At 42.0% G+C, this 14,350-nt stretch overlaps 1 protein-coding gene and 1 non-coding gene across 4 annotated transcripts in view; both read left to right on the forward strand.

Annotated features, from left to right (window-relative positions):
* Positions 1-6,726: 6,726 nt before the first annotated feature.
* Positions 6,727-14,350, forward strand: part of LOC105466895 (SH3 domain and tetratricopeptide repeats 2) — a 91,323-nt gene continuing 83,699 nt past the window's right edge. For all 3 annotated transcript variants that reach the window (XR_011624586.1, XM_011716063.2, XM_071098238.1), the window contains exon 1: positions 6,727-6,927. Coding sequence is in view for 2 of the 3 variants with exons in the window: in XM_011716063.2 (XP_011714365.2) it covers positions 6,876-6,927 (52 nt within the window). In the remaining variant the exon portion in view is untranslated. The remainder of the gene's footprint in view (positions 6,928-14,350) is intronic.
* Positions 12,273-12,375, forward strand: LOC112424121 (U6 spliceosomal RNA). Its single transcript, XR_003014795.1, has one exon. It is a non-coding gene; the product is annotated as a U6 spliceosomal RNA (small nuclear RNA).

Raw genomic sequence — 14,350 nt, forward strand, 5'->3', positions numbered from 1 at the left:
GCTGGTTTGCCTTAAGTCTGCCTGCAGTTTTGTAATGAAGCTCCTTCTTCATTCTTTCTTTAATTATGACCTTGAAGATGTCTGCTTCCTACCTCTTTCTCACCATGTTCAAGTCACACTCTCTTCTGCCCTTCCTCTATCATGCTGGGCACCCTTCTGCCCCAGGGCCTTTGCACTGCTCTTCCCTTTTCCTGGCATGCTCTTCTCCCTGTCTGCCCCTGGATCCTTCCCTCATGTCCTTTTGGTCTTTGCTCAGTTGTCATTTTCTCAGTGATGACTTCTGTCTCTCTGCCCTTCTGAAAACTGCAGCCCCTCTACTGTGGCAGACCCTTTTTTTCCCATAACACTCTCCACAATCTAACACACTGTATAATTTACTTATTTATTATGTTGCTTGCCTTTCTCCTTTCACTAGAATGTGAAAGCTACATGAGGGAAACATGTTGTCTTTTTTCCTTGCTGATGTATCCTCTAGACTTAGATAAATGCCTAGGTGGTGTAGAAAGTGCTCAATAAGTATTTGTTCACTGAACAATTTGTTGAATAAATGATGTATTCTTATCTCTTCTGGGATCTGTATTAGTTTTCTAGGACTACTCTAACAAAGTACCACAGACTGGGTTGAAATAATAGAAATGAATTGTTTTATAGTTCTGGAAACTAGAAATCCAAAATCAAGGCGTCAGCCTGGCCGTACTGCCTCTGAAACCTGTAGGGGGAGTCTTTCCTTGTCTTTTTCTAGTTTCTGGTGGTTTGCAGGCAATGCTTGGTATTCTTTGGCTTGTGGCTACATAACTCCATTCTCTGCCTTCATTTTCACGTGGAATGCTCCTTGTGTGTTCTTGTCTATTCACAGGTGTTTTTTTTTTTTTTTTTTTTTTTTTAAGATGGAATCTTGCTCTGTCACCCAGGCTGGAGTGCAGTGGCACGATCTCAGCTCACTGCAAGCTCTGCCTCCCAGGTTCATGCCATTCTCCTGCCTCAGCCTCCTGAGCAGCTGGGACTACAGGTCGCTGCCACTATGCCCAGCTAACTTTTTTTGTATTTTTAGTAGAGACGGGGTTTTGCTGTGTTAGCCAGGATGGTCTCGATCTCCTGACCTCGTGATCCGCCTGCCTCGGCCTCCCAAAGTGCTGGGATTAGAGGCGTGAGCCACCGTGCCTGGCCCACAGGTTGTTTTTTTATAAGCACATTTTTATAAGATCATATTGGATTAGGGACCTACCCTACTCTAGTATAACCTCGTCTTAAATAACTATATCTACTACAAGTCTGTTTCTGAATAAAGTCAGATTCAGAGGGGGAGGACTTCAATCTATCTTTTTCAGGGGGACACAGTTCAACTGATAATGGGATATGTTCAGTTTTTCCCTGGAATTATAGTACCTAGCTTATGATTGCTCCAAGTAGATTACACATTTTCTAAGGAAACAGTTCAATTTTATGTCTGAAATGGCAAACTGGTGGGTGGCCCTTGGGTTGGGTTTGGTCTGCAGGCAAGTTTGTCTGCCCTGAGGTATTGGCCCACACAGTGCTTTCAAAGATATTTGGAAATAATTTATAAACATTTATTTATTTATTTACTTTTAGCATTTTTCTTAGAGATAGGGTATTTATATGTTGCCCAGGCTGGTCTTGGACTCCTGGTTTCAAGTAATTCTCCTGCCTTAGCCCTCTATAGCTTATAAACATTTAAACATTAGGAAGCTTCACTTACAAATCTGGGTTTTTGGTTTCCATGACAAACGAGAATGTCTGGTTACACAGACCTGTCCTGCACCATGTTCCTCATTGCCCAAAGCCTAGGAGGGGCTTCTTCTTAGACAGAGCAGTGCTCTCCATGCCCCACAGGTACACCTCTCCCTGTTGTTGCCCCAACCTTGACGCCGGTGAAACTGCTTTTGGGAAGATTATGACAGTGAGAGAAGTTGAATGTGACTGATTTCGTCTTGCTTCTAGCCTCACAGGCTGGCTGTCATTGCTCATCCCTAGGTGTAGGACAAGCTAACCATATGAGGAATTTAGTTTATAGTTTAACTTTGAAGCAAGGATGATAACAGTCCCTCCCCAAAATGAATTCCCTCGTTGTTTGGGGGCTGAAACTGCTTTTGTAAGACTAATGAAAAGCCATAAGATTAAGATTATGGGAGGGATGTGAATTCTGCTAAAATGTAGGTATAGTTTCTCTAATTCCTTATTGCTCAGGAGTCATGTGGTCAGAGGTCACAAGATTTGTGACTTCCCCAATTGCTTCTGTAGGTAACAACACTATTGTAGAACCTAAAATTGGTCTTTTGAGATGTCTTTCAGACTTTTACATTCTTGCAACTGACTGACACCACCCAGACTCATGACTTCACCTGTCCTGTGTTTTCCATCTAGAAACAAACTCAGTGCATGAGGACTATTTTCTACGTTCCTATGATTGCATCCACAAACAATCAGCAGCACCCACCCCTTCCCAACCTGCCCACCAAACTATCCTTGAAAAACCCTAAACTCTGAGTCTTCGGGGAGATTGACTGGAGCGATAACCCTGGTTGTTCTACATGGCTGGCCTCACATTAATGAAAGGTTTTCTTTGCTGCAATACCAGTCTCAGTGAACTGGTTTTGTCTGTGCAGCAGGCAGAAAGAATCCATCAGGCAATTACAGTGGGATCAGCTGCCACTTGTTTCCTGGCCAGCTCACTCATTTCCATCAGTTGCCTGCCTGGCTCTTGCAGACATATGAGCTTGTAACCCCTGAACACCAAGCAAATATTAAGGAAACAAGAGGTATTCCATAATGATGGCAATGATGGTGATGGTGGTGAGTTGAAGGTGGGTTGGAGCTCCACCGTTTTTTTTTTTTTACTATATACTCTTGAAGCTTTCCCAATCTAGCTTTTATCTCCACTGCTCTACCAAATGTCCAGTGGTAAATTCTCTGTGCACATCTTACTTCTTAGCAGCATTTGACATAGTTAATCACCTTCTGCTCTTGCAGGTGCTCTTCCTACACTTTCTTCACTTGAATTCTGTACCATCTTATGCTCTTGGTGCATATCCTCTCACTGACCACTCTTTCTCTATCGCTTTTGCTGGTTTCTACTCCTTTCTTATTCATATAAAAATTAATGTGTTTGTAGGGCTCTTTCTTGATTTATCCTTTGTATTCTATCCTCCACTTTCTCCCTTAAGAGATCTTATTTGGTCTTCTAACTTTACATACCCTCTGCACAGTGACAACTCCCAAATACTTACCTTCAGCTTTTAACTTCTCCATGAACTCCAGATTGCTTTCTCTACATTTGCTTGCATGTACTAAAGGACTATTAAATATCACATATACAAAACCGAACTCCTGGTTTCAATTCACAAAGCTTCTTTTCTCCTAGCATTTAACATTTCAATAAGTATTAAATTATGTCAGTTGTTCAGGTAAAAAATATCAGAATGGCTCTAGAGTATATATTTTTTCCCTCTCATCCATTCTATATATCCACACATCCTCATGGCTCTCTGTGATTGTTAATTTCATGTGTTCACTTGGCTAGGTCATGGTGCCCAGTTGTTTGACCAAAGAACAAAATAGATGTTGAAGGTATTTTTTTTAAATATATGATTAAAATTCACATCAGTAGACAGTGAACAAGGCAGATTACCCTCTATAATGTGCGTGGGTCTTCCCACCAACTGATTGGGGGCCTTCCAATCAGTTGAAGGCCTTAAGACCAAAGACTGAAGTTTCCTGAAAAAGAAGAAATTCTTCTCAAGAATTCTTGACTGCAACATGGAAAATTTGTGTGAGCTTCTATTCTAGTCTGCTGCTCTGTGGAATTTGGTCTAAAGTCTGCAATAGCAAGTCTTACTTGAGTCTCCAGCCCGTTGGCCTGCCCTATGGATTTCAGATTTGCCAACCCTCACAGGAGCCGATTAGTTAATTTTTTTTCCTCTTTCTTTATCTTTATCAACTTTTATTGGTCCTGTTTCTCCGGAGTACCTTGACTAATACACCCTTATTTCAAAATATGTCTAATACCTAAACTCTTTTCATCACCTCTACCAGTAGCACTTTGGTTCAATCCATTATCATCTCTCTGCTGGATGTTACAATTGCTGCATATCTGGAGTTCCATCTATAGCCTGTAAGCCAGGCTGAGCCTTTACAACCAGAGGTCATGCATGTTACTCTTCTTTTTAGTGTCCTCCATTGGCTTTTACCTCATTCAGAGTAAAAGCTGAAGTCCTTAGATGACCTCTAAGGCCCTACACTGTTTGGTCTCCTGCTGCTTTCTCTGACTTCATCTCTGTGCCCTCGCCTGCCTCACTAGCCTTCAGCCACACTTCCTTTAACATGCTAAGCAAGTTGCTACTTCAGGGCCTTTGCTCCTGCTGGAAATTTCTTTGCTCTAATCAATTCATCAGGCTACCCAGGAGCAGAACAGCACTAGTTTCTTGCATCTTAAGGGAAGCCATGACTTCATCCAGAATGGACTATTCATTTAAGACCTGCCAAAATGTGTGTCTCAGCCAACTGCCTAGGGTGTCATCTCTGACAGATGGCCTGGGATCCTTTCAGTAGTTGGTTTTGATCATTTATAGTCTGATTGTTGTTGTACCTGTGTAAGAGTGGTGTGCAGACCAGCCAAGGAGCAATGATAAGTCTACACATCTGTCAGCATGTGTAAGTTAGAGCATGGGACTTCTCGTCACTGTCTGATTTTCATGCACATCCCAGTTTTAAGTTATTGTTTTCTAAAGAAACTCTTGTCCTTTCATTGTGGGCCCAAGAAAACATTCTAATTCATACTCAAAAACACTGTGCTTCGGTAAGGGAAACACATGAGAAACTGCATGGGAAGTAGATACTTTAAATAGACCTGCACAGAGAAAACATCCTGCCCGGTGGCAATGTGATCAGAGACCCCATCCCTCCTGCACTCTACTCCCCGCCCCAGCTCTCATCTCTTTGCTGGATGTTACAATTGCTGCATATCTGCATACCTGGGCATATCAAAGCCCAGGGTCTTTGCGTAAATGGTTAGCTGGCTCCAGAGATTTCACTCCTTCCTGGGCCTTTCTCATTGTGTGTCCTAGCAGTCATGGGAGAACCCACAATGTATCCCATGTATCAGAAACGTGATCCTTCTGGGCTGTGGAATCAACTAGACCTGGCTCAGTCTTGACTCTGACATTCATAAATGGTGGGAGAAGGGAAGGAGTTGGACAAGTTATACACTCCTCTTTATCTGTTTCCTCACTTACAAAGTAGAAATGATGCCTACATTATGGGGCTGTTACGGGATTTGAATAGAATAACGTACAGTGAGAGCCTGGCCCACAGTAAACATTCGGAAACTGTGTCTCAGGATGAGTAAGCATGAAGACGACAGTGGCGCTTCAGAGACAGGCTCAAGACCCTGTCCTCTCGGGCTGGGCTGGTGTGTGAGGTGGATACTCCTGACCTCTGGTGGGACTGACCCCTAGGCCATTCTTCACCTGGTCACCCAACTGCTCCTCTCAGAATATAAACTTGATTGGGACGCTGCCCTCCTTAAAATGTTGGTGATACTGACCTCAAGTTCAGCCTCCAAAGAGCCTGCAACACAGGCCCGGCAGGACTCCACCTTCTCTCGGCTCACACCTCCTATTCTTTGGGCCTTTCACTAGGGTCCTCTCACCACTTTGCTCTAGGCATGAAGGAAACATTGGATGAGCAGTGCTCTTTGAGCTTGGTTGTTAGAGTAGTCATGCTTCCGTCCAGCCTTGCTGGCATTCAGCCGTATTTTCTCCATCTCCTTTGCAAGATCTCATGGGAGGTTTTCTGAAATTTAGCCACAGTATCAACTGAATTCCCCTGCTCCACTGCCTATCTGAAATGGGAAAGAGGTTAGTCTGGTGGGACCAGTTTTGCATGCATACCTGTAGTCTTGTTGTATTTTTTTTTGTTTTATTTTTAATTGACGTATAATAATTCTACACATTTATAGGCTAGAATATGATGTTTCAATGTATGTATATATTGTGTAATGATCAGATCAAGGTAATTAGCGTATCCAGCATCTCAAACATCATTTTTTTTTTTTTTTGTGGTGAGAACATTCAAAATCCTCTCTTCTATGTTGAAATATATGATACATTATTATAGTTCCCCTACTGTGCAATAGAACACTAGAACTTACTCCTCCTATGTAACTCTTACCTTGTACCTATTGACCAACCTCTCCCCATCCTTTAATGTATTTGGTTCTCCATCCCCTCACCTGTAAAACGCTGGGCTTCATCAGGTGATCTCCTGGATTCTTTTCCTGCACACCAGTGAGGAGCTGGCTCATTGATGCTGCTAGGTCGAAGTGAAATGCTGCACCCACAGCTCCAACTTTATCAGAGAGCCAAGGGAGGCCTTTGCAGAGAGAGACTGGGTGGAGATCACTGTAAAGGGGTGGCAGGCCAGTCAGTGTGGGCCAAGTCAGTCAGGGAGGGAGAAAGCCAACAGCAGTCTTGATCTCTGGGATGTTCTCTGCCCTCCTCCCCCGCCCTGGCTGCCCCCACAAGAACCAAACTGTGTATCTCAATCCTAGAATGCGAGGAATGTGCTGCAGGCTGATAGGCATGAGGCGATCTGCTGAGAGGCAGGGAGGAGCCCTGTTCTCCAGGCCTGACAGTGCAAGAGCTGTGGGCCTGCAGGCTGGGCTAGGCTGCCCCTCCCACCCTCCCTGGGCCTCCTGCTGTAGCCCGGATATCAAAGGCTGCATTGTGCATTGAGCAGGCCTCGGTCCCTCGTGTGCCAGGGAGGAGGCGGGAGGAGGGACACTGTTGGGAGGCTGTCCCTTGCAGCACTCTTCTGGCCGGTGTTCTCAAGGGCCTCGGCCGGGGTAGGATGGTATACACATGGGTGGCTGCTTCTGCATCCCCAGGGAGCGGAGTCTGACCCGGGGCCCAGGTGAGTTCCCAGGGGGCCCTTGGCCTGTGGCTTGGCCAAAGTGGATGGTCCAGTGGAGGCTCAGGGACCTGCTGGGTTGGGGAAACTTTTCTCCCAAAGATGGGGAGATGGTTGTGCTTTCTGGCTGCCTCTCCTTCCTCCCTGGGTGTTTGTCATGCTGGCTCTGTAAAAAGGGAGTAAAGCCTGGAAGCATCTATTTTTTTCCTGAAGAAAGAGGCTTTGAGTTCGCTCTGTCAGAAGCTGAGCAGCACTGCTCCTGGCTGCCACTCACAGGGTGTGACTAAGCCCTTCCTTCCTTTCTTCCCGAGATCCCCCAGGACAGGAAGAAAGTTCAGGCAGTGAGTTCCTCTGTGGCCTATAGGTGGTCATAAACTTGGCCTTAGTCATTCAAGCCTATTTTTGTCAGGGTTGCTGTTACTGGAGAAAAACAGGCAGTTTCCTGCCTCCACCTATTACAGTGTGATTTGTGTGTGAGTGTGTGTGTGAGTGTGGGCATCAAGTTGAGGAAATAGAGAGTTGTTGCTCTAAAAAATTGTCAAGTCGTGGGAGAGTGACTTAGGGTGACCAGCCATTATGGTTTGCCTGGGACTGAGGAATTTGCTGGGATATGTCAGTTCCAGGCCAACCAGGCTGGTTGGTTTCCCTGAAGCAACCTTCTTCTTTTTTTCAGAGGAGAATGAAGGTAGGGCACTGTGTTCTCTTGTGTGGTGTTTATCAGGATGAGTGGTGGCTTTGGGGAAATGTGGGGGTAGATTGGTGGGGGGAGGCTTGCTTGGGAGATAGGGGAACCTTGCTCCAAGGAATCATTCCTAACCCTTGTTAGAACTGTGTGTCTTCCTGGGGCTCCACCATGGTTCCTGAGAGAAGGAGCTAAGGAGCATCCCCTAGCTGAGGGCTTTCTACTTTCTGACAAACAACTTTCTTCTATAGTCTTATGACCTGGGCTTGTAGAAGGCACTCGAGGTCATTGAAGTGAACCCAAAACAACCATATTCTGCTTCCTCTGCTTGAAGTCTTCATCTAGGCACCTTGGCACCTATAGCAGGGAGTGTCTCCCAGAAAAAGGCAACCCGTGGACCTAAAACTATAAGCAAACAAACCCCAAATGATGCCCTTGGCACGAAAGGCACGACTTAATCTATGAACAATTTTGCTTCTCCAGATTTCTCAGATGTAAACACTTTTCATTCCCTCCCACTAAGTCCTATTGTCATCGTGCCCCATGAGAGCAGAAACAGCATGGAGGGAGACGTGCAGGACCGCTGGTCTGGAAGTCGGAGATTGGGGTCTAGACCTGACTTCCTCTAGCTCTGGTTAGGCAGGTGTCATCTTAGCTACTCACTTGGTCTTTGAGGCCGAAGTGTCTGGATTTGATCTTGGTTCTTTTACTTGCCCTGACAACTTATTTAATTCCTCTGTGTTTCAGTTTTCCTTATCTGTAGCTTTTATGACATGATAATGCCTTCTTCATAGAGCTGTGGTGGAGATTAAGTCTACATGTGAAATAGTGAAACAGCCTGGTGCACAGTTAGTTGAGCACAATAAAATTAACCATTTTTAATTGCATTTTGATGGCTAGTATATCTCGCTCTCTCTCTGGGCCTCCATTTGGTCATCTATACAATTTTAGGGTTGTAAACTGCTGTGTAGAGGTGTCTCAGAGAGCTCTGCTCATGTTCCCTCATCCTTACCTAGAGCAGCTCTGCTTCTAGTTGACATTTGTCCTTCAGCCAAAGATTTCCTGTAGAACAGAGTTACACAGCTCAAAACAAACAAACAAACAAAAAACAATATTGAAAAAAGTCAAAATCATAATAACACTATCATTCAATTACTTTATTCTTTCACCTTCTTTTTGCCATTGATTACTGGCTGGCACCTCGGATTCACCTTTTCACCAAGAGTGAGCCTGCTATGTATCTCCCTCGAGACTTTTCATGCCATTCCCCCATATTATTCCCTGTATGTGTCAGGGCCTTTCCCTAGCGAGGTTGATGTGGGTGTTGTAGGTCCAAGTCCAGTTGATCTGGATATTCCCATTCCAGATTCCCCTATTTATCTTAGAGAAAAGGGACAAAGTATGAGACCCATCCTGGAGCAACTTAATTGTTGTGTGACCTTGGCAAGTCCCTCATGTTTTTTGAACCTCAGTTTTCCTGGCTGTAAACTGTATCTAATGGTGGTACTTATCCTATGGAACTTTTGTGAGGATTAAATTGAATAATTCCTCTCACGGACTTAGCACAGGGTCTGGCTTTTGATAACCGTTCGGTAACTACAGGCTGTTTTATTGTTAGTTAATATGGACCATTCTTACATCAGTTTCTGCTAATTCCATCCTGGCCTGGAGAAGTCTGTGCTCATGTTTCCTGGGGTGCTTCTGCCTTGTGTCTGTTTAAGTGGGAGCTAACAGCAGACACCAAAACAGTGAGTCCTCAGGGCTCATGGACACAGGAAAGGAGAAGGCTCTTGATAGCACTGAGCACTGGACAGCTGCCAGACTGGTTTGCGTGGAGTGACGCAATAATGAACATTGACTCTGACTACTCCAGGCACCTGCATTCTTACGTGTGGACTCTGCCTGCAGCATCTGTTCCCTGGGATGGCTCTCAATTGCTCACATAAGTCCCCTAATTCGGGGGACTGCACATGGTGAGAGGATAGGTTCTGATCCATTGCTATCATCTCTGACTTCCCCACCCTATCTATAAGTTGTTTCTTGCCATTGTTTAATAAGCTACAGTTGCTCACTTTGGATCACAGAGAAAGCCATGTCAAAGTTTGTTGATCGAAAAGCTTCTAGCACTTCTCCCTTATTTTCAATGCCTGTTTGAAGAAATTTGGCAGATTTATGCCCTTAAACAGAAGATGTGGAAGAGATACATTCACCTCTGTTGATCACTGGTGCTTGTAACTTTCCTTTTAATATTTTTGATAGATGTGAATCATTAGTATAATAAGAGATCAAGGGTGAATACTGACAATAGTAAATGATGCTTCACTTTTGAATTTTAAAAGCCCTGTAAAGCATGTACAACATACTGATAATAGAGGATATTAGAATAGTTAGCCCACCATCTAGCTGTAACAAATTTTTGCATTGTGTCACGTTATCTTCAGAACTTTATCTTTTTCTTTCTCTTACTTTTTGAAGAAATAAAACATCACAAACATACTTAGCGGCCCCTGGATATCTCTTTCCAATCTCATTCCCCTTCTCTCTCCACATAGTTAATAACTTTCATGAATTCAATGGTTATGTGCTTTTACTACATATTCATGAACTCACAATCATTCCGAAGAATTGCTTTATAGACTTTAAAAGTTAAACAAAATGATATCATGATGCATCTTTTTTTTTTTTTTTTTGCTAAACATTATAATCTAAGATATATTCATGTGGGTAGATGTAGCTGTACTTCTAACATCTACTCATCCCAACAAGGAGAAAGTGGTTTACATCATAAAAACTGCTGATGGTAGGTTTGTTAAGTCAGAAAAGAAAAAAAAATGTGGGTACAGGAAAAAAAAACATGCAGAGAAATGTTTACTGTTTAGTCTTCTTTTTAAAGTTGAGCATGGTGGTGGGTGGGTAGGAGCACAGAGAGGCTGAGAGAGGAGAAATGAAGGTGAATTCTCATTTTCAGCAAGTTGTGAGATGTTTCCGTGATCAGAGGCCCGAGACTTTAGAGTTCTGAGGTCAGGTTAATGTAGTGAGAATGGCAAGGTCCCTACCCATTGATTTGGATGGCCTCTGGCTCTCTTGCTAACTTGCTGTGTGATCTCAGTAAAATCACGACTCCTCTCTGGGCCTTTCATTTCTCAACAGTAAAATTGGGAGTGGAACTAGGTGATCTTTTAAATCCCCTCCTTCACTCAGTTTCTGCAATTCTTGCCTCTTCCCCATCTTTATCCCTCATATTCAATATGTCAAGATGCCTTCTCTTTTCTTATTTTAAAATATAGCCTCATTCACTCTATGCCCTCACTTCTCATTGCCAGGGCCACAGCGCACATTCTCACACTCACCTCCCTAGATTTTCACAGCACCTCTTCAGCTGGCTCCCTGCCTATTGTGCTTTTCTCTCCTTATCCTTCCCATGTTACCCAAGTAGAATTTTCACTTTTGTTATACCATTGCCATGCTCAAGAACATTTCACATCTCTCCATTGCTTACTGTATCCATTCTAAACACCCCTGCCTACCTTAAAGTGCTCCCCATCTTGACCCTACCATACTTATCCATTTTAGTCCCACAACTACCCACCTCCCCAGCATGCGCTGGATGGCTTCTACCATCCCATGTGTGTACAAAGCTCATTCCCACCCTATCCTGCTTTCCTCCCACTTATATACATCTGCCAAGAACATAAAAAGCAAGCCGTCAACTGGGGAGTAATATCAGAACAAGAATATTTAAAAAAAGTCTCTTACAACTCAGTAGTGATAAGATAAATAACCCAATAACAATTGTAAAATGTTGGAATGGACACTTCAATATAAAAAATATGTGGATGACTAATAAGCATGTGAAAAAGTGATTAACATCATAAGTCACTAGGGAAATGCACATTGAAACAATCAGATAAAATGGCCTACATACTTAGAATGGCCCAAATTAAAAAGACTGATAACATCAATTGTTAGTGAGGATGTGGAGCAACTAGAACTCTCACACATTGCTAGTGGGAATACAAAATATTACAGCCTCTTTGGAAACCAGTTTGGCAGTTTACAAATAAATCTCAATGTTTTTCTGAACTGAGGGTTAGTAACTTTTTTCTGATCAATAATAATAAAAATAAAACTAGCTTATATCAAAAGCAATTTATTGATTAATAATTCAAAGTCTAGGTTTTTTTTTCTTCAGATATTGCTAAATCAAGGTGTTCAGATGATGTTATCAGAAAGCTATCTTTCCTAAGCTCTGTTTTTATGGGTTGGACTCAATGTCAGGCAGGCTTTCTCCTTGTGGTGGGCACCACAGCTCCAGGCTGTCATATTCATAGCTTCTAGTGCAGTGAAAAGAAATATCTTCGCTAAGTGTGCTGATGAGGGTCCTAGAACTAATTCTCACTGGCTTAATTTTGACCATGTGGCCATGGCACTGCATAACCCAGTTGGATTATGCCTGAATTACGTGCTCACTTTTGGAGCTAGGGAGAGAGTCAGCTCCACATAGACTACATAGACTGGGTTCACATGGGTCACATGATTAATGAAGAAGCCAGGGTTTGAGTCCAGGACTGTCTGATTGCCACTTGTTCTTAGCCACTTCTCTACCTGCCTTCAGTGTTAGAAAACAAATGCATGCTGATTACAGAATATTTGAAAAACAGAGAGCTTTCTTTGGCAGCATGTATGCTAAAATCAGAAAGATACAGAGAAGATTAGCATGGCCCCTGTGCAAGGATGACATGCAAATTTGTGAAGTGTTCCATATTTTTGAATAGATAATGAATGGATGCTGAGCTGAATACCTAGGTGATGGGATGATCTGTGCAGCAAATCACCATGGCACATGTTTACCTATATAACAAACCTGCACATGTACCCCTGAACTTAAAATAAAAGTTGAAGAAAAACTAAAAGAAGGGTGGAGGAGGGACTTTATCATTCAAAAATGTCAATGTCATCAGAGAAAAAAAAGTCATAAAAAACATATGGAAATGTTCCCAATGAAAGGAGGCTAAAGACATTTGACAACTAAATGTAATACTTGACCCTAGACTGCGTTCTATACTGAAGAAGAAAAGATGGTAAGAAGGATATTACTGACATTACTGGGTCAATTGACAAAGTTGGAATTGAAATAGTAGATTAAAGTATTAATATTAAAACAATTATTAATCAGCAGCCTGTATTGTTAGCAGATTGTGTTGTTTATCATCTTTAATATATAAAACTTTTATTTTTCAAAAAATTAATATTTCAGTTAAATAATATTTTAATGTGCCTATAAAAAAGAAAAATTAGAATATTTGGAAAGTAGATGAAAGTATCAAAAAGATTGTTAGAATGACTCAGCGATAACTACTATAGACCTTTTAGTTTATTTTCTTTCAGTTATAAAAGTCATACTTTTTTTCCTAAGGTAATTTATTCTATATGACAGTTTTTTGTTGCCTTGAATCATCTCTGGTTCTTTTTCAAGGCCCAGATCAAGTTTTCAAACTTCTTCATGTTGAAATATAATACCATGTGTAACAGAATTCTGTAAACAGACAATCCATGTGTAACTATTAGCTGTTTTTCGTATTACAGAATGCATTCTAATTTTCCAGCTTCCTCATTGTTTCTCAGAGAGGTGCCCTTCTGGCTCATGGGTTCCGAGACCTCTGGTGAATTGGTTTGAGCATTCTCACGCTCTAGAAGACATCAGAAATACCCAAAGTGCTAATTAAAAACCACACTTTGGGACTCTACTCCTAGATATTTCAAGGTAGAGTAGGTAGAGAGGGGCTCCAGGAATATTTTAAAATTCAACTTTTCATAAAAATGCACCATTAACACATATACATCATAGAATACTATGAAGCCATAAAAAAGAATGAGAGCATGTCTTTTGTGAGACATAGATGGAGCGGAGGCTGTTATTCTTAGCAAACTAATGCAGGAACAGAAAACCAAATGCCACGTGTTCTCTCTTATAAGTGGAAGCTAAATGATAAGAACTTATAAACACAAAGAGGAAAACAACAGACACTGGGATCTACTTGAAGGTGGAGGTTGGGAGGAGGGAGAGAAGCAGAAAAGATAACTATTGGGTACTGAGCTTCATACCTGGTTGATGAAATAATCTGTATAACAAACCTCCATGATATAAGTTTACCTAGGAACCAAACCTTCACATGTACCCCAAAACCTAAAATAAAAGTTAAAAAAGAAAAAGAATGTTGAGGTCAGTAAAGGCTTTAAGAGGATTAAAAAAATTTTACCATTTATACAGAATTGTGCATGAAATCATGTGTACAGCGTGGTAACTTTTCACAAGTGAATATACTCATCGATATTGTTTTATACAGTTGTAATTCATTCATTCTCATTGTTGTATTGGATTTATTTATTTATTTAATTTTTGGGGGATGGGGCTTGCTATGTTGTCCCGGCCGGACCTGAACTCCTGGGCTGAAATGATCCTCTAGCCTCATCCTCCCAAATAGCTGAGATTGTAGGCATGTGCCACTGTGCCCGATTTGCTGGATTAAGGTTTAATTGTATATTATATATACATCATTTACTTGTTCATTCTACTGTAAATTGACATTTGAATTGTGGCCAAGTTTGGGTTCTTATAAATAGTGCTGTTCTGAATATTTTAGTGGTTGTCTTTGGTCTTAGTGCATGCATATTTTCAGCTTGAATTGACACTGTCAGTTTTCCAAAGATAGAACTTCCGTTTATTTTCACACTTGCAGTATA

Source organism: Macaca nemestrina, chromosome 6, assembly GCF_043159975.1.
Source record: "Macaca nemestrina isolate mMacNem1 chromosome 6, mMacNem.hap1, whole genome shotgun sequence".
Taxonomy (NCBI): Eukaryota; Metazoa; Chordata; class Mammalia; order Primates; family Cercopithecidae; genus Macaca; species Macaca nemestrina.